Source organism: Myotis davidii, unplaced genomic scaffold, assembly GCF_000327345.1.
Source record: "Myotis davidii unplaced genomic scaffold, ASM32734v1 scaffold638, whole genome shotgun sequence".
NCBI classification, from domain to species: Eukaryota; Metazoa; Chordata; class Mammalia; order Chiroptera; family Vespertilionidae; genus Myotis; species Myotis davidii.
Genome location: NW_006289391.1, coordinates 886,730 through 911,640, shown reverse-complemented (window position 1 = coordinate 911,640; position 24,911 = coordinate 886,730). Strand labels below are relative to the sequence as shown.

General features: G+C 51.0%; 1 protein-coding gene across 2 annotated transcripts; it reads right to left on the bottom strand.

Annotated features, from left to right (window-relative positions):
- Positions 1 to 7,316: 7,316 nt before the first annotated feature.
- Positions 7,317 to 22,588, bottom strand: SHPK (sedoheptulokinase). 2 transcript variants are annotated; one of them, XM_006761490.2, is made up of 6 exons: positions 21,541 to 22,588; positions 17,099 to 17,282; positions 16,506 to 16,658; positions 15,402 to 15,577; positions 11,773 to 11,973; positions 7,317 to 8,086 (listed from the first exon to the last, which is right to left on the bottom strand). In XM_006761490.2, the coding sequence occupies exons 1-6, from the start codon at positions 21,878 to 21,880 to the stop codon at positions 7,674 to 7,676; spliced, it is 1,467 nt and encodes a 488-aa protein (XP_006761553.1). In that variant the 5' UTR covers positions 21,881 to 22,588; the 3' UTR covers positions 7,317 to 7,673. The 2 variants fall into 2 exon arrangements, with proteins under 2 accessions (XP_006761553.1, XP_015417945.1); XM_015562459.1 differs by lacking the exon at positions 21,541 to 22,588 and having other exon boundaries at positions 16,506 to 16,720; positions 17,099 to 17,158.
- Between the last annotated feature and the right edge of the window lie 2,323 nt (positions 22,589 to 24,911).

Here is a 24,911-nt window from a genome sequence, read left to right as displayed (position 1 = left end):
TGAAGAAGGCTGCACGGAGGAGGTGGCCGATGAACTGGGCCTGGAGGGGAGTAGGGTTGGGCTAGGCCTGGGAGGGGGAGAGAGGGGACCCCTGGAGAAGCCAATGAAGAGAAAGCCGGTGGGACTGGAGGATCAGCAGCGAGGTCAGAACCAGATGGCTGTTGGCCTTGAATGCCAAGGCCACAGGATGTGGGTATTGTTGTGTGGATGGTAGGAAGCCACGAAACGTTCCAGCAGGCTGACCCTGGTCACTTGTCTGTGCTTCCAGAAGATAACGTCCTGTCGAGGACTGTTCATTGTCCAGGGAGCCTGGCACCATTTAATAGGTACAGGAGGCTCTGGCCAGTGTGGCTCAGTTGGTTGGGCTCAGATCATGTTTCGCTCTCACATGGATGTTTCTCTCCCTCTCCTTTTCTCTCTCTCTAAAAATCAATTAAAAAAACCTTTTTGTTATTGTTGTTGTTACTCTTCATCTGAGGATATTTTCCCCCTTGTTTTTCCTTTTTAGAGAAAGAGGGAGGGAGGGAGGGAGGAAGGAAGGAAGCGTGAGAGAGAGATTGAGAGAAACATCCACGTGAGAGAGACACATCGACTGGTTGTCTCCTGCACATGCCCAGACTGGAGCTGGGGATCAAACCTGCTACTCAGTTATGTGCCCTTGTCTGAGAATCAAACCTGAAACCCTTTGGAGAGCGGCCCAACGCTCTAACCCAGCCGTGGGCAAACTACGGCCCGCGGGCCGGATCCGGCCCATTTGAAATAAATAAAACTAAAAAAAAAAAAAAAAAAAAAAAAAGACCGTACCCTTTTATGTAATGATGTTGACTTTGAATTTATATTAGTTCACACAAACACTCCATCCATGCTTTTGTTCCGGCCCTCCGGTCCAGTTTAAGAACCCATTGTGGCCCTCGAGTCAAAAAGTTTGCCCACCCCTGCTCTAACCACTGAGACAACGGCCAGGGCAACAAAAATATATATTTTTATAAAAATAACAGGCACAGGTGACTAGAAAGAATGAAAATAACTGGTGTGCTGGAGCACATGCTGTGCAAAGGTGAGCACTGTCCTGACCCTGCACAGGCCTTCACTCACTTCATTCTCACAGCTCTAGGAGGCACATATTTTACAGAGAAGGGCACTGCGGCACGGAATGGTTACATCACTTGTTCGAGGTCACACAGTAAGAAACAGACCTGCGTTGGCTCCCAGGCAGCCTGGCTCCAGAGCATCTCCAGCTCGCCACCAGCTCTCGGGAAGGTTTAGGGTTCCTTCTCAGCCAGGAAACTCAGCCCCAGACCTCACACCAGAGCCTGGGGGCCAATCAGACCCCCAGCTCTGGGGCCAGGCGGCTGGGGACAATGCCTTTCCACTCCGAAGCCCCAAACCTGCGCCACCCTCTTGCTCAAACAAGTGTCCCAGGAAGTTCAAAACCCAAACGAAGTATAAATAACACCCAGGCCCTACGCCAGGACTGGTTCTCCCAGGAATGTCTCCCCTTGAATAAGGCTGGTCACAAAACCAAGAATAAGCCTGCTGCCTGGCTAGCAGCTCTTAACAGTCCAACAAGAGAGCACCTACCGACGTTCTGGCAATGATCCTTCTTAGCAGCTCCCCCTCTTCCTCTTCTTATCAACCCAAATCTAACCCGACCCAGTAAATATGAAGCAACCCACACAGTCCCTCATGCAGTCCGTCAACAAACCCTGGATCTGTTCTGCACGCCCTGCACCTGGTTCCCTGCAAAAACCCAGCTGCTCCCAGAGTAGAGAGCGGGGTAGGGACTGAGGGGCCATTTGCTCTGGGCGGGGAGGGTGGACAGGGACAGAATAGTCTGTCACTGCCAGGCCTGGGATGCGTCCAGCAGGTGAGCCCCACTGGCAACCCCCGTGTCACTGTCAAACCTTCTACAGTGATGGGGGCATTCCAACAGCGACTTGGGGTGTCTGAAGGAGATGGTTGTTCTGCTGTATACAAGATTCACAAACTCACCATTTGAACTAAAGTCCAGTCCCAACAAAAGTACCCTGCCTGGCAAAGACTGGAAGGACACTGCCCAGCCCCCGGGAGAAGCCTCCGTGCTTCTCTCCCCAATCCAAGTGAGCCGTCCTAGGGCGTGGCTCTCCCGCTGCCCCCCGCTCCCTGCAGGCCCTGGTCATTCTTGTCTCCCGGCTTCCTAAAGAGAGATGGAGAGCTGGGCACTTCACAACCCATGGACGAAGAGCCAGAGGGACTCTGCCAAATGAGAAAGAGAGAATGGAGCCGGGACAAGAACCCAGGGCCCCTGCCCGCCTTCACTCCAGAGAGAGCAATCCCTGAAACCTCCAGCCACAAACCGCTGGCCCTGGCAGCGGCCGCGGCCTCTTTGCCCAGATGACTCTGGTGCAAACACAGCCCGTGGGTAACAGCGGCCTCCGCTATCACTTACCAAGCGCCTGCGATTAGCCAGGCTGAGTGCACCGCAGCTACAGCGTCCCTTACGCCTCAAGCCACCTTTGAGGCAGACACTGTTATTCTCCCAGTTTTCAGATGCAATCACTGAGGCGCTGAGAGGCTAACTGAACTGCCCATAGTCACACAGCTGGCAAATGGCCGGGCCCAGCTTTGGGCAGCTCACGATGCCATTCCACAGCTAACAGCTGCGTTGGCCACCAAATAACAAAAGGGGACTCACCAGCTAGATGAAGGCACACCCCTCTAACAGCAGGGCGCGATGAGCTCCAGGCTGCTGCTACTTGAAGGGAGAGTTGGGTGGTGTGGGGAGAGCTGCCTCCCCTGCCTCCGAGGGTCCCGGGCCCCTCCGTGGGCCGCGCTGCTCCGCTCTGGCAGGGATGGGCTGTGGGCACGCTCTGGCACTCAAGGAAAAACGTTTCCAGCGATGGTAGCAGCTGCTGTTGCCGCAGCTCTGATTCCCAGAGGATCCCAAAGCCTTTCCCATCATTTTTGCCCTTTTTCAGAAACCACTTAGCCGTTGCCCCTCCTCCCACCAGGCCAGGGCTGCAGTGCACTTAGCCACACACAGCCCAGACCAGCCAGAGCTGTGACCTCAGCTCTCAGGGAAGGAGGGCGCTGCTCAGGCCTCCCAAACCCACCACTCCACAGGCAGGGGGTCCTGAAGAAACAGCTCAACAAGGCAGTGCCCCAGCCCATCTGTAAGGCCAGGTGACAGGTGAGACCGATGGAAGCTGAGATTCAGTCATTCAAATCTCACCTCCTTCAAATAACCTCCCGTCACCCCCACGGACCTGGCCTGAAATGCTCACCTCCCACTCCTGCAGAAACCTCAACTGTGCCTTCCCGTGGCCATTGGTGCCTGTGATCCCAATGACAACGATAATGGCAGTGAGCTCTCCCCGGGCCCATGCAGTGTGCGGGTTCGGGGGTAGCACTTCATCTGCGCCATCTCATCCGCCCTCACAGAGTTTCATGAGAGTGAGTAGGATTCTGGCCCCATTTTGCCCCAAGGACAGTGGTAAGCGTACCGGTCTCGTCTGGAGCTTCCTAAAGCTTGCATTGAGTTCTTATTTCTCTGATGTTCCTATCCTGCTTCACAGATTTTAATAGCTCCAGACCCTCCATTTCCCCTCTCGAAGCCTTGCCCGTGCCTTGCCAAGGAGCACGCTGACCTGCTCTGAGTGGCACTGACACCGAGCAGCGGTTCTGCTAAGACTCACGAGATGGCGGAGGGGACAAGACCACAGGGCTGGGCCTCGCCGCCCTCCGTGTGGTTTTCTGGATCATGATTTGAACAGGGTGTTCTTGAGTTTATGTAATGATGTACCCATTAAAATTCCTTGTAAATAGATCATGTTTTAATAATGACTTCCAGTAGGGGGTGCTTCGCCAAGCTCGCGTGTGATGGGGACAAGAAGCAGTGCAGGTGGGTGGGCCAAGTCTTTTTTTTTTATAACTTTTTAAATTGATTTTAGAGAGGCAGGAAGGGAGAGAAGAAGGAGACAGAGAGACAGAAAAGAGAGAGAGAGAGAGAGAGAGAGAGAGAGAGAGAGAGAGAAGTTTCCTCCCGTTCACACTCCGGGCGGGCATCAAACCCACAACCCAGGTATGTGTCCTGACCGGAATCGAACCCATGACCTCCCAGTGCACGGGACAACACTCCAACAAACTGAGCCACACCGGCCAGGGCAGGGTGGGCCAAGTCTTATGTGACCTCCGTTAAAACTGCTAATATCCTGAAGGGCCAGTTCTCCCATTTCGTGTACCACCAGGGGGCACACTGACTTGCACTGAGCTCTCAACCTGGCAATAGGAGCCCTCATTCATTTGCTTCATCTACCCGGGCTCCTCGCAGATTTGAAGCCAGACTTTCTGGCACAGTTAGCAACCTGCAAACTCCCATGTGCAGGAAAAGCCTGATTACCACAGCCGGGAACCGTCAGCCTGGCACCTCCAGGAGGGCAGGACCCGGGCGCTGCCAGCCCCAGCCCCAGAGAGAGTAATTAAGGCACCACTAGCAGGTCCCTGTCACCCACCCAAGGGCAGTGACAACTCTGCTAGTCTGGTCTCGAGCTTTCTAAATCTTGTTTTAACTTCCTGACTTCTGTGTCTTGCCTCCCAGATTTGGAATGGCCTCCGGGATCCCAGGTCCAGATGACAAACTACAACCCTAAAAGCAACTTGCTTTTCCTTTCTGCACTTGGCCTGTGCAGGAGTGTCACCAGGTGTCACTGAGTCTGAAAGACCAGCTCCCGCGACGGACAGGGCTCTACAGAGGGCTCGGCACGCTCCAAAATGGGTAGAGGCTCACGGCTGTGCTGGGGGGCAGGCATCCGCTCAGCACCTGACTCTGCACCTGACAGCCGGGCCTGCTCTGCAGAGCTGGGTCCCAGGGCAGGGACTGGAGCAAGAGCGAGGAGCCGCTGCACGGTCAAGGTTGTGGGCAGGGAATGGAAGCCGGGAGAAAAGGCCAGGCTGTGCCAGACACTGGCTGCATGAACCGGGCGGCGGCTGAAGCTCTGGGCCTGCTCCTTAATCCACACCAACGGGGAGTGCCTGCCCTGCCCGCTTTGCAGGGCTTTGCTGGGGATTAAGGAGGACACGGGTGTGAACGGGCTCTGAGCGGCAGAGCTCCAGGCAGGCATGAGGGTTGCTCTCATCCTCCTTATTTCAGCATGAGAACCACATCTGCTGGCTGTGGCGCTTATCCGGCCATTAGCTTGAGGTTGGGACTAATTGTTTTTTAATTTAAAAAAAATTTGCTTAATGTTTTCTGAGTCACCCAGTGAACATCTCCATAGCACGAATATCTCACTTTTGGATTAGCCTGTCTGTAACTGTGGCTGCAAAGAGGTCAGTGCCATCGGCCCTCTTTCCTGCAGGCCCACTGTGCACGTTGCAAGCACATGGTAGTGAGTGGGGTGAATGAGATGGTCTCTGCCTTTAAGGAGGCCAGGACGGGTGAGAAAGGCGGGTGATGCTTACAGAGCGGGGCTCCCTGAAACAGGGACAAGCAGGGTGCCAGCGGCCACTGTGATGCAGCGGCAAATGTGCTGCCAGGGAGGCTGCAGCAGGCGATGGCGTTGAGCTGGGCCTCGGGCGGGGCAGGGTCCTGCCCTGTGAGGAGAATGTTCCAAAGATGGGCCCCAGCCCAGGTTAAATGTAGGAAGAGGACAGGGCAGAGAACCCGTCACAGGGACCCTGCCCTCATGGAGCTTTTCAGTCCACTTAAGAAAATGGAGAACATGAAAGCCACATAAACATGATGTGGGTATAGCAGTTGCCAGGGAAGGCTGTATGTGGCAGAGGGCAGGGGAGCGAGCGGTACTCGGGGAGCAATAGAAATAGCAGCAGGACTGTTCTCGGACAAGCCTGGGCCACGGGAAGCTCAGCCCTCAGGGGGAGAGCGGGAAGCGGCCACACTGGACGTTGGGCTGGGCTGCCTGGACTTGCAGGACACCATCCGCCCCCAATCTTGTATTTACAGGCTCCGTCCACAGCCCCCTGGCAACGGAAGTCAGAGGCCAGCTCCCCTGACCGACAGGGCTGTCAGCTGTGCTGTCCTTCGGCTTCTCCTGGGGCAGGGGGCCTTCTCCCCCAGGGGCTCCAAGATGACCTCACTCTGGCTGAGAGAAAAATTATACAACTTTCCTGAGTGATCCGTCTCCCCAAAGCAGAGAGGTGTTTTCATTCAAGCGACAACGACAAGGCTGGAGAAGAATGAGTTTTAGTGTCTGAAGTTCAATCAGCACAGCCAGGCAGAGGCACCTTAAGAGCATCAGACAATCACGTAATTCACAAAGAGACATTTACAAACAGACGGCATGACTGATTCCCCAACACACAGCTGCCTGGGTGCCTCGGCGTCTGCCCGAGGCTGGGATGGCCCTGGGGAGTCTGGAAGCAGACACAGCGATGGCAGCCTTCTCCTGGGAGCCACGCCATGGTCATCCCCGCCAACCACAGGGAAGATTTAAGATACTCCGGGGTCCCTGCAAGGCTCTGTGCCGACTCCAGTGGGACTCAGGCCCACGCCAACAGAAAGAAGAGCTGGGGCTTCGGGGATAAGGGGTCCTCTCTGGTTAACTCGGCCATCTGTCTGGGGGGAGCATGCCTGGGTGCCTCAGAGGCTGCCTGAAGGCTTCCAAGGTTGTGCAGAGGCAAAAACACACTGCTGCACACACTCCCGGGAAAGGGTCCTGCGGGGGCTGGTCAGTCCATGGGAACAATGTGAGTGGTGGGGCCACACAGCACCCACCCCCTGCTGGCCATGCTCCCCGAATCTCCTTTCCTGTTCCCTGCCCTCGGGCCAGCTGTGTTGTGAGGATCTGGGGCCGCCCCAGCACAGCCTCCTCTCCTGGCGGGGAGTCCATGGCAAGAAGGCAGGCACAGACCCCTGCATCTTCACCTCAGCCCGCCTGCCCCGCACAACCAGCTGTGGCCAGGGGAGACTGAGACTGGAAAGGGCTCATGTGGTCCAGTCCAGGGGGAAGGACTTTTCTTCTTTTTCTTTTTTTTAATATATTTTATTGATTCTTTACAGAGAGGAAGGGAGAGGGATAGGGAGTCAGAAACATCGATGAGAGAGAAACATCGATCAGCTGCCTCCTGCACACTCCCCACTGGGGATGTGCCCGCAACCAAGGTACATGCCCTTGACCGGAATCGAACTCGGGACCCTTCAGTCCACAGGCCGATGCTCTATCCACTGAGCCAAACCGGTTAGGGCGGGAAGGACTTTTCTGACAGTAATGTGACCCGAATCAGAGCTGCCTATCCCTGGAAACAACCAATCCGTAAGCTGGAGGCGGGGTGGAGGGCGGGTCTTCTCTTCGGACTGGGAGCCACAGCCACCAGGCGTGTTTGGTGTCTGAAGGCCACATTTATTTTCTCTTTGCCTACAAGTGAATCACAGGTGAGCCCGCTGACCATGAAGCTGGGTTACTTATCTCTTTTCCTTTCTTCCACCTTTACATTGGCAGCCAGCTCCCAGGTGAGTCTCTGTCAGAGGCACTGACTGGGGACCTGGTGGCTGACTCCCGGCTGCATTAGTAGAGTGTGCCCTGGAGGAAAGTCCTTGGTCAGGATGGAGGCCTGAGAACAAACATTGTTTAAAAGTTGCCCACAGAGCTGTCCAGGAAAAGGATGGCTCCAGGATCACATCAGGAATGTTAATTAGATAAAATCGGCAACAGGGCTTTGGCCAAAGGGTGTGCGCACTAAGACTCCTCCTGGTGGAGGTTTCGCTGGAGCATGACCAGTGCTGCCCCCACGGCTGCGTCCACATCCTGCCCAAAGGACACTGGGAAAGGGAAAGCCCGCTGCACCTCCTGCTTCAGCACCTCGTTCCTGGACAGCGCACTCCCACTGCTGACCACCCGCTCCACGCCCCACGCCCTCAGCTGCTGGGACGGGAGCATCGAGTGCAGGTTCTGAACGATGCCTCGGCACAGCGCCCGCGTCACGTGCCCCAGCGAGAGGGCCGCGGAGGAGATCCTGGTCACGGAGGCCAGCTGGTCTGGCAGATGCCTCTCACCCAACACGGTTGGTGTGATGGTGAGGCAGGTGTCTCTCTGCTCTGCAGCTGCCTGGATCATGCGTGAATACACAGTGGATTCTTCAACCTCCATGCCTGCCAGGAACAGAGAAGACGTGTGAGCTCATGCACCCCTCGCTGCAGGATGAGACGGTACAGCATTCCCTGGGCAGGAGAGGTCTACTAACTGCTTCTTCACAATGTGGCTGGCTGCTTCCTGCTCAGGGACTCACATAACCTGACTAGTCATGCTCTGCCCCAGATCTCAGCCAGCTCTCTCACTGCAGACCCAGCCCAGACTTCAGGGAGAGGTCATATAAAGGTTGTTATGCGAGCCCTAACCAGCTATGAGACCTTGGTCCCAAGGGGCCATCATGCATGTACTGATCAATAAGTAGCATCACAGCTCCACCGGACTTATTAGCAGAGTCACAGAATCCCAGGATCCCAGGGCTGAGCATGGTCCAGCCATCCCCTGCAGAAGTGGAGAACCACCAGTCTAGACCGGTGCTTCTCACATTTGACTATGCATAGGAATCATGTAGGGATCTTATTAAAATTACAATGTCCAGCTAAGGGAAGTAAACCGAGAGTAAAATCATCAGCACATTTAACTTATGCAAACTCCACTATAGCCTAGCTGGTTTGGCTCCGTGGATAAAAGCATCGGCCTGCAAACTGAAGGGTCCCGGGTTCGATTCCGGTCAAGGACACATGTCTGGGTTGCAGGCTCGATCTCCAGTAGGGGACACCCAAGAGGCAGCCAATCAATGACTCTCTCTCATCATTGATGTTTCTATCTCTGTCTCCCTTTTCCTTCCTCTCTGAAATCAAAAATATTTTTTTAAAAAAAAAACACTATATTGTACATGTTCAGGAACTAGAGAGAGAGAGACCCTTTTAAAAAAGTCTGTTTGCATTTTCATGGTTCTTATTCTGAGGAAACAAAGAGTGTTTTGAAGGTTCGTGGATTCCATGTAACTTAACCTTTTATGAAAATTTTACAATTATGTCATTTTATTGAAAACCACATAAATGCAAATATAATCACATGTATTTAGATAAAAGACACATTTATTAACCAGAAGTGGAAATATTACAGCATAAAGTACAAAAATAAAATAAAACTCTTGCTGTATTCAGAATACCTTGAATTTGCACAAAATTTTATCAGCAGGACTCTGGTTAAGCTCTGCTGAATGAGTATGTGTCTTTCCTCTAGAAATTCTACTAAAATGTCAGAAAACTCACATACTTGGTGGGTAACCTATTACAGGTGTCCACGCATGAACATCTGTAGGGCTGAGTCCTTGGAGGGGAACTGCTAGGTCCAAAGATATGCACATGACACTCCCTGCTTAGAAGCTGTACCAATTTACACTGCACAGCAACACATCAGAGCGCGTCTCTCCATGTCCTAGCAAACAGAGTGTGCTGGAAACTTCTAGAAGCACAGATATAAATGTAAAGCCATCAACTAATAGGGGGAAAGGGAAAGGAGATAAAGAAAAACAGACCAATCAAGTAGAAGACAGAGAGACTAAGGAGATGTGATGACTAAATGCAATGTGTATCCTGGATTGAGTCCTGGAACAGGAAAAGGGCATTGGTAGAAAAATCACTGAAACACAAATAAAATCTACAGTTTAAAAATAATAATGTGTATTTCTTTAATAAGAACTCAAAAAAAATGTTTTTATTGCTATCTTTGTCGCAACAGCACATTCTCAAAACTTCTTTTGAAGCCTCACCTCAAGATATGTTTATTGATTCTAGAAGGCGAGGAAGGGGCGGGGGGGGAGAAAAACACCCAGAAACATTGACCGGTTGTCCCCCATACACGCCCTAAACCCACAACCTGGGTATGTGCCCTGACCAGGAATGGACCCCTTGACCTCTCAGTTTATGGGACGACACTCCAACCAACTGAGCCCCCCCAGGAGGGCCGTTACAGCGTTATTCCTCACTGGCCAACACCCAGGCCCCACGCAGGCCTTGTGGAACCTGCAGGAAGGTGTTCACAGCTGGAGGCCTGGGAGATCTGGCTTCTAGGCCGTTTCTGTGTGCCTTGGCTCACCGCCTCATCCGAATCTACTGGTGAGATTAACTGCTGTGAGTTGCCAAATGTCCACACCACGGGCTTAGAATCATAGAACATCGGAGCTGGGAAGACAGAGAAGGGAAGGGACGTCCAAGTCCACACAATGACCTGGAGACAGAGCAGGGAACCGAGGTCACGCCCCTGGGTTGAACCCGCCACATAAACCTTATTTAATAAGTGTCATATCACACTCACTACCACTCCGGGCCAGACGCTGTTCTAAGTGTTCACAATATTGACTCACCCAATCCTCACAGTCCTAGGATTACCTCCACTTTCAGATAAGGGGAGTAAAGCACAGAGGAGGTAAGTAACCTTCCCAAAGGCACGCAGGAGGCGGGAGAGCTGAGATTCAAACCCAGGCCACCAGCCCCAGGGTCCTGCTCTAAACTACCACCCGAGTGCAGAACCCTATATTCTAACCTTGGGAACAAAATGCAAATTGAGGGTATTCTGAATATAGCAAGAGTTTTATTTTTGTACCTTATGCTGTAACATTTCCATTTCTGGTTCATAAATGTGTCTTTTATCTAAGTACAAGTGATTGTATTTGCATTTATACATTTTTAAATAAAAAGACATAATTGTAACATTTTCATAAAAGGTTAAGTTACATGGAATACATGAACCTTCAAAACACTCGTCGTTTTCTCAAAATAAGAACAAGAAAAGACAAAAAGACTTTTTTAAAGGATCTTACAGGGAAAGTGAATATTCCCAAGTCTTTCAGGGGCAAGGAGAAGTGTCACCACTATTGAAAGAGAAACACTGGCCCAAGTCGGTAAACAACTGAGAGACCCAATCCAGTTAAACCAGTGCCTAGATAAAGGGCTGGCCGGACAGTTCTCATATCTGGTTCTGCATCTTGAAAACCTCCCCTGGTGCAGGCAAAACAAAATCCGAGTCCTGTCATGTAAATGAAGCCATCCTGGGGAGACCCCAGCCAAGGGGCCAGAGCTCCCCCCAACCCCGACCTCCCTGAGACCCACGGGAGTCAGCAGCACTGTCTGGTGACTGAAGGTAAAAGCCTCGCTGCTCCCTCCTGCCTGGCCTCCCCGTGACCGTGTTGGATGCCTGATTCTGGGAATGGCCTGATTTTGAGCTCCTACTGGTAACCAGTGAGTCTGATCAACATGATTTCCCTGGACTGGAAATTTCATTTCTACCTTAAGTGGTTGGAGAGGTTTCATGTTTCCCTGTGAGTGCAGAGCAGAGGAAAAGCCGAACCAACTCTACCCTGAAAACTGGAGATGAGAGCAGGAGGACCCCAAAGTCCCCAGGGGCCCTCCTGAGACAGGGACTCAGGATTAAGTCTGTGTGGATTTTATAATATTGTAAAATACCAGATTGTTCACTCGTCCGTGTTTGATCCTTTTATTTTCAACTGTCTGTAGTCATCAGAAGGAAAACCCCAACTGCAAGGGACCCAGGGGATCCCTGACAAAGAAAGTAAGACAGCAGGGCAGGGGAGAACTGGGAGACTCTCTGACACCCCACAGTCAAGGTCAGGAGAGAACAGGGGGTGGCAGCTCAGGAGATGAGAGGAAAGCTAGAGGCTCAGATTCCCAAGGAAGGAAGAGAAGTTCTGGGTCTGAGACGTGAATCTAGAAGCTTCAACAGCACGTTCACTGGCGCGAGGGAAGGACAAGCAGAGAGGCAGCGCTGCGTGGGCACATCTTACCGAGATCCGCCATCCACTGGACCAGCATCTGGACGAACGTGGCGAGCACATTGCCCCCATTGAGGGAGGCTGCCACCGCCAGGTAGGTTCTGTCGAAGTACGGGAAGTAGGCGACTGGAGCTGCAGGGTCTGGAGTCGGCGCTGGCTGGAACCCTGACGGCATGGAGGCTGCCAACTGAACCGAAGTGCTGATGTTGAGAACTGGGGCCCAAGAAAAGCAAAGGTTAGGTCTGTCGGGCTAACTTGGAGGTCACAGTCACAACCAGGCAGGGGAGAGCGTGCTGGTTTGAAAAATACGTCCAGCCCAGCCAGCGTGGCTCAGTGGTTGAGCATCGACCTATGAACCAGGAGGTCACGGTTAGATTCCCGGTCAGGACATATGCCCGGGTTACAGGCTCGATCCCTAATAGGGGCCGTGCAGGAGGCAGCCAGTCAATGATTCTTTCTCATCGTTGCTGTTTCTATCTCTTTCTCCCTCTCCCTTCCTCTCTGAAATCAACAAAAAAGATATTTTTTTAAAGGTCCAAAATTCTTTCTTTGATACTATTTCTTTCCTTCAGGAGGTAGAGCCTAAATGCCCTCCCCCTGAGTGTGGGCTGGACTCGGTGACTTGCTTCTAGTGGGAGAATCAAGCAGAAGTGACAGTGTGTGACTATGGAGAACAGGTCACAAAAAGCACGCAGCTTCTGCCTCGGATGGCTCGCTCTGGGAGGAGCAGGCAGTGCTGTGAGCGGTGCTGTGAGGAGACCCATGCAGCAGGGAGCTGAGGCCCCTGCTAATAGCCTCCTGAGGGAGCTGAGAAGGGGACCCTCCAGCCCGGTCAAGCCTTCAGATGAGGGTGGTCCCAGGCCACCAACAGCTTAACTGCAATGTCACGAGGAAGCCTGAGCCAGACGCTCCAGCCACACCCACACTCCTGCCTCTCAGGAACCATTTCACCTGTTTTAAACACAGACGTTTACAAAATAATTTCAAACGCAGGTACACACACGCGTGCACGCAGGCGCACACACACACACACAACACACGTAAAGGAACATGTGTGAGATAAGAAACGTTCGGTGTTTTTAGGCTGCAAAACGCCATGAGTGATTTGCTACACAGCAGTAGACAACTATTTAGAGAGTAAGACTTCAGCCGAAACGTGTTATTCCCTGCGGAGGTCTCGCTCATGTTCAGCCAGTTCTCCTTCCTCTCATTTCCAAGGCGTTTTTCTTAACCTCCCCACGAGCAGGGAAAACGCCCAGACCCAGCACAGAGGGGCCGACTTCCTCCTCTAGCTCAAGGCCAGGCCTGCAGATGCTCCAGGAGTCTCTCCATTTCTCATAAGACCTGACCAAAAGGCCTGTTCTTCTGCATCTGCTGGGGCCAGACTGACTGAGGCAGCAGCCCCTTCCCCCGCACCGGGGGGTCAGAAGCGAGGAGAGCAAAAACAAACCTCAGAAAGCCAATAACGCCTACTTCCTGCCACATCAAGCCTCCCACCATCACCAGAAGCCAGAAGCAACATGCCCTCCGCCTGTCCCCTCTGATGGCCATGTCCACAATGGGGGTCGACCAACTTTGCCCGTGAAGATGGCACAGCTGAGCACAGGCTAGCAGCCCATCTGCAGCCAGAGACTACAACCCGCTCAGTGAAGGCAGAGCCCAAACCTCACCTTCTTCCCATCGACAAGCCCCGCACTCACCACACAGCAAGCTCGCCGGCATCCACCCCTCTGTGGAGGGAACAGCCTGATATCTGAAAACCACCAGGTGGGAAGAAAGAACCAGGCTTTTGCAGGCACCACCCCAATGCTTCACAACTGCCCGGGAGGAAGGCACCGACACCCTCACCAGGTGATGACAAGGAACCAGGAGGAAAAGCGGCCTGCCCAGGTCACCCAGAGCGGCTGACATTCTGGACTCCAAAGCCCACTGCGTTCCCGGCCGTCCACGCTTTGAGATGGAGGGATATACGGAGAGAGATGGTGTACTGGGAAAAATTAAGTCACAGAATAAACTCAGCATGCTCTCCTGGGGCACTGATTTTAGTTGAAAATTGGGGAGAAAACGGCGTTTGAACTCTTTGACCTTAAGTGATTTTTATCACAAACAAAATGGACAGAATTTCACCTTTCCTGCTCAGCTAATCTTGAATTAATAGGAATTATTGCCAAAACCAGTCACTTGAAATTATTTCTTAAAAACGTAATGAAATGGGGAATAACTACTACACAGAGGCTAGTGCCGGTCAGACTTTTTAAACTCAGAGTTGAATTGTAATAGTTCTAACTGGTGGAGGGGATAAAAGGTGTGAGGACAAAGAGAACCTGGGTAAGATGAAGGCATTCTCTGTCCCCCTTGATAACCAGGAGGGGCTCCCAACCAGGACTAGCTCAGCCAGGCTGTCCCCAGGATCAACGGAAACACTCATCCTGCAACCACCCTGCTCGGCAGGCAGCCCCAAGTCCCACCCTAGCCCAGGTAGCTGTTCTGGTATGGCCCAGGAGATAAGAACAGCTTTTACTTTTTTGTGTGTGATAGTAACTGTATTGATAGGCAACTCACATAAATTTGCCATAAAATATACCCCTTTAAAGCACACAATCCAGGGGATTTTAGAATACTCACAGAGTTGTACAACCATCACCACAATCTAATTTTAGAACATTTTCATCATTCCAAAAAGAATATCTGTCAGCAGTCAGCGCTGGCAACCATTAACTCCTTCCCGTCCCTATGGATTTGTCTATCCTGGACATTTCACAGGCATGGAGTCATACGATGGGAGGCCTTCTGTGACAAGCTTCTTTCTTTCTTTCACTTTCACGCACATGTTGTGGCATTTTAGCTGTGTGGATGGACCACATTTTTTAAATCCGTTCATCAGTTGATGGGCATTTGGGTCGTTTCTCCTTTTTGCCTAGTATGAATAATGCTGCTAGCGACGTTCATGTACACGTTTTAGACCGTTTTCCAAAGGGGCTGCACTATTTTACGATCCCAGAAGCATGTGCTTACATTTTCAAATGGTTGAAAAGAAATCAAAAGAAGATTTCATGACATATGAAAATTACATGAAATTCACATCTCGGTGTCAATAACGAGTTTTACTGGAGCACAGCCACGCCCATTCGTTTATGAACGGCTGCGGCTGCTTGCACGCCCCAACAGCAGAAACTGCATGGGCCACGAGGCCTAACGTATTTGCAATCTGGCCCTTGGCAGGAAAGGTTTGCCAACCCCAGCCCTACACTGCTGCCTCCAGCTCCCTTGGCTCTCGGACACCAAATGCAGAAAGGACTCTAGACTTTTAATCAGATGAGACGAAACTCCACCTGACAAACAAACAAAGTCAAAAACCCTCGTCTCCTCATCTCTTTTCTTGGTCATGGAATTACACAGAAACCAGCCAACTAGGGAGCCATCCCCTGCCCTGGCCCTCGGGAGGAAAGGCACAGACCAGGGTCAGGGGCAGAGCTGGGCCTGCTGAAGTGCAGGCTCCCTGAGCGGGGGCTTCACCTGCAGGGGGAGGGTGTTTCTCACGTTCACAGAATAACGGTGGAAAGCAGCTGAGGCTTCCCGGTGTGTGTGCCTCTTGGACCCTCACCCAGAGCAGGAGTCTGAGGAGAGGGCAGAAGACTTACCTGCATCTGTCCTCTGGGCCATACAGGAATAGACGGAGGCCTGTAAGTCACCCAGGGCCACGCCCACCCGGGTGCCCTTCGGGATTTCAAACCACGCATGGGCCGTTCTGCCTGCCACGCTGGCGGGCTCGGCGATGTCAGGGAGCAGGTGCACGGGAAAGCCGGAGGCCCTCAGTCTGCAAACGAGAAGTGGACAGCGCATTGACCAGAGCCTGGTTTTCTGCTATTTGTTGTTTCCAGAAAACTCAACATAGGAAAGCGCTACAAGTCGGAGAAGGGAGGGGAGAAGCCAGTGCTTGCACAGGGGTCTCTCTGGCTTTTTGAAAACTATGAGAAATAGGCTGGGATTTTTTAAAGAGTGAACATTGGCCCGGCTGGTGTGGCTCAGTGGTTGTCGACCTATGAACCAGGAGGTCACACGCCTGGGTTGCAGGCTGGATCCCCAGTCGAGGGCGACAGGAAGGTTTAGGTAAGAGCAGGCGGCATTGGCATCCGGCCCCTGTGTCTGAAGGGAACACAAATACTCTGCAAAGGGAATTTCAGTGCAAAGTCACGGTCGGTTAGCACGGGCCACACCAAAGTCAAACCCTTCAGTCAGCTCATGAATACCAAATGCACTCATCACTCGGGGTTAGTGAGCGGGGCTGTCAGTGTTATGAAGCATGCTAGAAAGTCCTTTACCTGAACTACCAGGTGCTTTGTGTTTTATTACAGAGCTTAGAATGGGGGCCCTGAAGGAAGTGGACTTATAGGGCACCGGACTTCTGGACCTGAAAAGGCAAATGATTGTTTAAACAGAACTTAAAAGGCATCTCTTGCACCTACTGCTTTCATTTCTTAACTTTATTTTAAAATATATTCTAGAGTGAAAGTTGTTCTTTGAAATCTGTAGGTTGGGCCGGGTCACAGAGAACCAGGGAGCCCACCCTAGATATTGGGGACCGTGGGGAAGCAGGGCAGCCCTCCCCAAGGGCTTCACTTACCACCAGGCCCACCCATGCCCAGCGCCTGGAATGCCCACTGTTCCCAAATGGGAACGCCCAGTGAACCTCCGCTCGGGGGTCCTGCCCTTCGGCTGGAGACAGCCCGCAAGGCTATACTCACATCTCCACGTTCCAGCTTTGGCTCTGGGTGTTGAAATATCCCCAGCTGGCAGCATTCTGGTCAGACATCAGGGGTCTTGGCAAGCCACACAGCATGGCAACCACATAGTCATGGATGGTGCCAGCTGCGTCGTAGGACTTCAGGAACTCAGGGCTGTTTTCATACCAAAAATAATTCAACATGGTCTAACGGCGACTTAAACGCCTGGGCTGCACCTAGCGGTGGGCAGTGTGGACCAGACACGGCAGAGCTGAGTGGCAGCAAGAACCCCACTTGTGTGGCTCCCCCAAATGGACCTCCTGAGGTGTGGCCCTCCAAGCAAAGCTGCCTTTAGGGGAGGGGACACCAACCATTCTCTGCAGCCCTGACCCCACCATGAGCTCACCACATGACCCTTGGCAAGTCCCTTGTCCTCTCTAGCCCCTTCTCTCCCCGCTGGTTAGAACAGGGTAACCAACAGAGAGCCCTCTGGGGAGCGAAGCAGCTCTAGACCAAGTCTAGGTCACATCACTGAGGGATGGAGGGATGCTGACCAGCTGGAGGAGCAGCCCCCGGGAAATACAGCACCCGATGCAGAGAACTGTTGTCTGTACCTATTTTTCAAAAGCCAGAAGATGGTTGCACAGCCAAACCCCGTGGCCACACTGAGATGGGACTCTGGCCGGGGCAGAGAAGCCAGGAACTCACTGCCACATCGGCCATCCTGCCACGTGACCAGGTGGCTCACAGCTCTGGGTGTGAAGGCAGGGGCGGCCCCTCCCTCTGTCCATTCACAGCCTGGAACAAAGGAGAGTCGCAAAGTCAGAGAAAAGGGCAACTGACCAGCAGCAGCCTGTCCTTGAGATGCTCTGCCAGTGAGGTTCCGGCAGACCGTGTCACCCATGAGAACGCTCCACTCGGACACATGGTCCCATCAGGGCACCTGGGGTCCGCACCTGGCTCCCCATCGACAGCTATGGGACTCTGGGCAAGTCACTCCCTCCCTCCATTTATCCCACTTTTCCTAATTCACTTACCACCCGCCCACCCATGCCCAGCGCCTGGAATGTCCACTGTTCCCAAATGGGCATTTTTATTCATTTTTAAAAATTGATATTATAAACCCTCCCCGCCCCAGGTAAGAAAAGAAGTGTAGCACACTCTCATGTCCCCTAACCTCTGTCCTTTGCACCTGCATCATACTGAGATTATCTAGACTTGTACGCTAGGGATACAGGCCATAAGCAGCAAATACACAATACCAGGTACTTTTAGTTGCTATGAAAAATATACAGCAGGTTAAAAGGCGTGGCTCAGTTGGTTTGATTCCCACTGAGGGCACGTGCCCAGGTTGCTAGTTTGGCCCCCAGTTGGAGTGTGCGTGGGAGGCACCAATGTTTCTCTCTCTCCCTCTCCCTTTTGCACTCTCTAAACAAATCAATAAAAGCATATTTTTAAAAAAGAAGAAGAAGAAGAAGAAGAAGAAGATCTGGGGATGCATGTGACAGAGAGGCAGAACTCTGAGGGTTCTGTCAGTCTCTGGTTGGTCTCCCTGGCCAGTGCCCAGAAGACCAGGGAGCGTGTTACAGATGCCCGCACCTGAAGCATAGCATGCTTCTCCTGGGGGATGGGTGGCTCCTCCTCAAAGTCATCTACCCTCACAACACATTCCTATCTCAACCTAAAGCTGGGTTCTTACCCAGCCCTAAAGCTGGATCTCTGCAGCTTTTCTTCAACCCCGTTATCTGCTTCCAAAATTCTCTTGGCATTTTTATTTTTAGACTATCACATTTATTTTCTTTGTATTATAAAACAAATACAGAGTCCTTACCAAATACCTGGTATTATTCAAAGCACTTTAAAAATATTAATTCATTTAGTAGACATAATAGCCTTATAACATAGATGTGATAATTGGCCTCACTTTACACATAAGAAAAATGAAGAGCAGAGAAGTTAAAAATCATTTGCCAATGTTCACCTAAGTGGTAGACCCGTAGCCTGTTTCAGTACAGAATCTGGCCTGACCGATACTCTTTCCTGTTTGTTCTTTCTTTTTTTTCTTTTCTTTTGTAAAGAATTGATATTTTAATTTTTTTAATTACACACACGCCAAGTGAATGCATTCTCAATATAAAATGTTCAAATATTGCAGATCAAGCAAAAGGCCGGCTTGATGACTCCCGCAGGGTCCAGCCCCCTTCCTGTCGCTGTCAGCACTTGCCGGGTAACTGCCCAAAGTTTACGCTCACACACATTTTGGTTGGTTTGGTTGGTTTGGTTGGTTTGAGTTGGGTTTGGGGTTTTATTTTGTTTTTGTCTATTTTTTTAAAAAATAGTACTCTGCTGCATTTATTTTTCTGGGGTTGTGTTTATCACTCAACAACATGCTCTGGAGTTCTTTTCATGTCCATATACCTGAAAGGGCCTTATTCTTTTTAACTACTGCACGTCACTCTACAGCGTGGGCCTCCGAACATTATTTAACCGCTCCCCTGTGATGAAGTGCCACAGTGTTCACTACCATAAACAAGGATGCAGTGGGCGGCCATGATTATGCCTCCCCACACACACATGTGTGTTAAAGTACTTTTCCTGAATAGATTCCCAAGTAGGAGCGCTGTGGACTGATAGCAGCTGTCTTGTTTATTCTTCCTTTTAGTAGAAGCTATCTTATTTTTAATAGGCCCCGCCACACTGTCCTTCAAAACAGTGCTGCTAATTGACACTCCCAACAGCGGTATTTAAAAGAACCCATTTTCCACCCCTTTGCCAACTCTTGGCATTTTGATTTCTTGTGGCCCAGTGGGTGGAAAATGATTTCTCACGGTTGTTTTCATCGGAGCTTCCCCTAATTACTAATGACACTGTCCTTTCTGTTATTTGTTCTTTATATGGACCCATATGCGTCCTCTGTCTACTATGCATCAGCAAATCTTTCCTCCCCGTCTGCTGCCTGGCTCTTGGCTTGGTTTTATGGTCCCCACTTCCCTCCTGCTGTTTCTGCGCCTGAAAATGGAGTCTGGAAACAGGCGTAACCACAGGCCTCTCAGAAGACACTGGTCACTCCCTCCCACTCCTCCAGCTGCCTCAACTGTACCCTTGTGGAGGCACTTAGCTCTCTGCGCCGGTTACTGGTCCCCATCTATGCTGACTGCCTCGAGTGTGCCCTGGAAGGTGAGGGCTTCATCCATTCCTTTCTGAGGCTCCCGCGGGGCCCCGCACAGAGCCTTATACTCCGTATATTGTAGGTACTAAACCCAAACTGAATTACAGCCACCGTTAAAAGCGGGACAACCTGATCCCAAATTGATTTCACCCGGCTCTGCTGAGCAGGCACCATCATCGTCCAACCGTGGCTTCCCTCCTTCCCAGAAACAGAAAACAAGACCAAAAGGCATGCGGCTGGCTCCATGAAATATTCAACAGCCTCTCCAGTGAGAGCGATGGCTTGTGTGGCTGTGAGAGTCCAGGAGACGGGCAGAAAGGCAGGCGTGGGACCAGACCACAACCATCAGATCTCTGCTGTCCTCTTCGGAAAGGGTTTTAGTATTAAAAGGGCATTTATTCTCGTTAATGCAAAATTAAGGAGTTTAAAAAGCTTTTACAACCTAGACTCCCTCTGAGAGGTCAGTTCTAACACCCTAACCGGCCTCTGCTCCTGCTACCGACGGGAGCCGAGCAGCGCCTGTGGTCCCAGCTGTCCCCACAACAGGCAGCTGAGAGGAAGGAAGGATGGAGGGAGCCTGCACTGGCTCATCCGGACACCCAGCCCATCTAAGGATGCAGCCCTAGACGCCAGTGGGAGAGGCAAGATCGCTGACTCTGGGGTGAATCCAACGTCCAAATGCCCTTAACTACAGCCCCCCAAAGTGGCCATCCATCCTCTGCTTAGGATGCCTGCAGTAAAATGTTGGCATTTTTAAAGCTGGGTGATGGGTGTATTGGTCCCTAATACTATTCTCCTTACTTTTACATCAATATAGAATTATTTATAATTGCCAAAATATTTTCAATGCTTGCCATAACCGGGAGCACACAACTTCCTATGGAGTCTAATCCCTCCTGGGACATGCTGTTGGGAAGTTCTCCCCTCATTAAGCTGTTGTGCCCCCTGTAGTTCAGGTCCTCCCAGAGGCCTTTAAAAGTTCAGCGTCTGTACTCAGACATTCCCGGGTTCAAAAGCTGGAGTCCCCACTTGCTGCCATATGACCCCAAGCATATATATATATATATATTATTTTTTTAAATATACTCTGGGGATCGAGCCCGCAACCCAGGCATGTGCCCTTGAGCAGAATCCAACCTGGGACCCCTTCAGTCCGCAGGCAGACACTCTATCCAGTGAGCCAAACCAGCCAGGGCCCCAAGCATATTATTTTAAACTCTCAGAATCTCAACTTTTCACCCCACAGCGGGGGCAGTAATGTAGCTTACATCACAGGGCGTTGGGAAAGTTCGATGAGATCATGCAGGTAGCATCCTTTGCCTAGCACTTGGCATGTAAATTGCTCAATGCTACTTCACTGGCTTAATTCTCCTCCTGGAGGCCAAACAGAACAAGTCACCTACCTCGGCACTAGGGCAGACCTCCTGATATACGATGATCAATTAAATAATGCCTCACTAGCAACTGAGCCCATGGAAAGGGCACACCCTGGAATTTCGAAATCACAAACATCTGTGACTATATTAATAGTAATTTTTAAAAAACAGAAGAGTTTCTTCTGTGTCTTGGCATCTCCTACAGCGATACGGCCTCCTGGCTGCCTGCAGTGACGCTCTGAGACACTGACATACAGAGAAAGCTACGGAAAACCCACAGCACGGAATCCGACGGGGAATCCAAGAGAACTCCCTCTCCTGTTCCCTGGCTGATGGGCTGATGTCGAATGAATGGATAGTTCAGATTCATTAACACATCTGTACAGGTCAGGACGTACACAAAACACGAGGCAGCGTGTGCCACTGCATCCCCTCCAGACAGCCCTTGGCAGCGCTTCTCGTTCCACGGTGCCTCTTCAGAGCATGTGATCGCGCCTGGAGCCCCGCATACCTTGGCCTGTTTTCCAAAACAGGACTCCATGCATCTGTCCTGACACTCCGATGCCACCGACTTTGCGGAGCAGCTGCCGGGGAAGAGCAGCAAGGCACTCATTTAGGGCTTGGATGATTCTACTCACATCCTGCTCCTGTGCCTGGAAACAGAACAGACACATAGGGCCAGGGCCTGCAGGAATTTCCTGGGCAGTGGATGCCCAGATAATTCCACTGGGGTCCCGTGCTGACCGGCCTTGGGGAAGAGATGCGAGACTGAGGGTTCTCCCCACTTCCCCCTGACTTGGAGCAATAATGTGGTGGGCAAGGTTGCACTTCCTCCCTTTACGATGAGGCATAGCTGCAGACGAAGCTGGACAAATGGCCCAGGCCCTGTCCGCTCCTTCACTGTGGGTGCAGTGAGCTGAGGAGAGCACTGCCCCTGCCCTACAAGAACTTACAACCTAGCAGGAAGGGCAGAAAAGCACAAGACAGACCAGGCTGTCAGGAGGAATGAAGTAAGGGTCTCTCCCAAGGCACAGAGTGTTGGAGGACGAGAAGGATGAAACACAGCAGCGAGGAACATTTCCTAAGTGCCCTGTGGGCCAGGCCCTGGACTTGGAAACAAAAACCCACCTAGAGAAGGCAGGCATGAGGAAGGCCAGGGAAGACCTGGTACAAAACCAGGGGAATAGGCTATGCAAGGGGGTGGTGGGTGGTGAGGCTGGAAAAGAGGAGAGGCTGGGACCCAATCAGTAGGCTTCAAGCCCAGGGTAAGGGGCTCTTTCAATGGGTCCGGGCTGCCTGTCACTACTTGAGCCAATTCAGCAGACACAGGATTGAATCATACGTGAGCATTCATTCCAATACTGCTGGCAGTATGGGAGAGCAGCAGGTCATCCATGAAAATCTGCTCTGCACCCCACCATAAGCCAGCTGCTTACATGGAGTAGGATAAAGATTACGTGGGGAAGTAGAGATTACAGGCATGGGGAGGTAGGCTATGCAGGCTGGGGTGGCACTCCACTGTTTGGGCAACACGGTTGTTCATCTTTCCATAAGATTAGGCAGTTCTGGGGAAGTAGAGATTACAGGCATGGGGAGGTAGAAGGCTATGCAGGCTGGGGTGGAACTCCACTGTTTGGGCAACACGGTTGTTCATCTTTCCATAAGATTAGGCAGTTCTTTTTTTCTTTTTATATATTTTTATTGATTTCAGAAAGGAATGGAGAGGGAGAGAGAGATAGACACATCAATGATGAGAAAGAATCATATATTGGCTGCCTCCTATATGCTGCCCCACCATGGATCGAGTCCGCAACTCAGGCATGTGCCCTGACTGGGAATCAAACCGTGATCTCCTGGTTCATAGGTTGATGCTCAGCCTCTGAGCCACACCAGCCTAGGCAACAGGCAGTTCTTGAATGAGAATGAACCGAATCCCAAGGTTGACTCCCAGGTCCAAGGTGGACTCCCAGGTCCCGGGGCATACAACTTCAAGCCAGGCTAAAACGTTCTTTCTTTAACCAGAATAAGGCAATCACGGTTAACAGAGCATGATTAATCAATTTTATCCAATAATTCAATTTAAAAACACCACTGCACCTGTTATTTTGTACTTTTTAAAATATGTGTACTAGAAAATTGAAAATTACAGGTGTCAGGAGGAGACGGAGGGGAGGAATGGGAGATATCTGCAATACTATCAACAATAAAAAAAATTTTTTAAGATACATTTTAATTTAAAAAAAGAATATGTGGGGAAAAAAGAGTAACTAATGTAATAATCTGAACAATAAAGATTTAATTTAAAAAAAAATAAAATAAAAATAAAATTACAGGTGTCGCTCACATTTGTGGCTCAAATTTCTATTGGACAGCCCTGGTTTAAAGAGTTCACACGTGGCAATCAGATGGAAAATTAACTCAGGACAGAGGAGCTGCTGTTTAAAATGGGCCCCGGGCAGGTGAGCTGTGTGGGTGGGGACCGTGGAGGAGGGAAACAGGCCAGATGGTAGTGAAAACAAGGACCGTGTTCAGCAAGCAGTTGGCTGCAGCTGTAGGGTGCGATGGGGAACAGACAATGGGTATACCCACGTGTGACCGGATAGGCACTCTCTCCATTCCTTGGCTCAGATTATCAACTGGTCTGCATCCAGATCAAAGCCTAGAGCTTCAGAGTTGAAAAACTAACCTGGAAACTCACTCAACCCGCCTGCCTCCTTTACACCTCTTTTTACAAGTGAGGAAACTGAGGCCCAGAGAGAAAAATTAATAATGCAGAAAGGGTCACAGAGCTTCCCTCAAAAACCCTCGTTGCAAATACCGAAAAGCCTGACCTTCCACATAGCTGCCAAGCTTGACCATGGCATACACAACACACCTAAAGACTAAGAAGTAGGGTCATGAGGCAAGAACAGAACCATCAGCTATTCTCTCCATCAGTGGTTCTCACCCCAGTGATTTCTGTCCCCTGGGGGACACATGGCCATATGGGAATGTTTTGGGAGTATCACAACTGGGGAGGAGAATTCTGCTAGCGTGTCGAGGCCAGGGATGCTGCTCAACATCCTACAAGGCACAGGACAGAGCCCCAACAACGAAGAATCACCCAGCTCAAAAAATCCACAGTGCCAAGGTTGAGGAGTCCTGCCATGGATGAAATTATGGCCTATTTCAGAATAGGGCACTGCCTACACCCGCTCCCTGTGATCCCGGCTCTGCAGCTCACTCCCAAGAGCCAGAGTCCTGAGGTGAAATCATCGTTCTAAAATGCCCTGATGCCCCAGCCAACCTGACTTTGAAAGCCTCTATGAAAATGCAAAGTGTTCCTGAAATCGTAATCCTCTGAAATGCTTCTGAGCAAGACGGACTCTGAACCCTAAAGAACTGAGTCCAGATATGTGGCAAGAGTTGGGAAGACAGCTCCTGGGAGTGGTGTTTGGCTCGGAAATGGAGGCTTGTGGCTAGATGGGGCCAGAGGCCACTTACTTCAAGTCGGAGAAGAACAAGCTGAGATCCAGAAAAAAGGTTACTCAAAGTTCCCTGGTATTAATTTCTGTTGTCAATTAACTAAACATAGAGCCACCTTTTTCAGGGACTTAATGGAATCCAGCTCTGAGGACTGACACCTTTTCTGAACCCTCATCTCACAACAGAGCCCACCGTGGTGAAATCCTCCCATTCTCTTTTGCAGCTTTGACAAGACTGGTTGTAGTGCATTATTACATTTCACAAGATAAACATTGTAGGGTATCATCATCAATCTGAACTTTCTAATGACGGGTCTTTCAATATCTTTCTGTCAGTCTGTCTTTCTTCCAAAGTCTTTCTATCTGTCCTTCTAACTGTTTTTCCTCCAAAGTGTCTTACTCAGCCTTTGGGGCCTTG

What these genes read in the sequence shown, in the direction of transcription:
- SHPK (XM_006761490.2), bottom strand. Translation starts at nt 21,880, where the DNA reads ATGCCTCATCGTAAAGGGAGGAAGTGCAACCTTGCCCACCACATTATT. An exon ending in CAAAGCTGGAACGTGGAGAT is followed by an intron (nt 15,578 to 16,505) that starts GTGAGTATAGCC and finishes TCTCGTTTGCAG; the next exon opens with ACTGAGGGCCTCCGGCTTTC. An exon ending in GGCCCAGAGGACAGATGCAG is followed by an intron (nt 11,974 to 15,401) that starts GTAAGTCTTCTG and finishes CTTGGGCCCCAG; the next exon opens with TTCTCAACATCAGCACTTCG.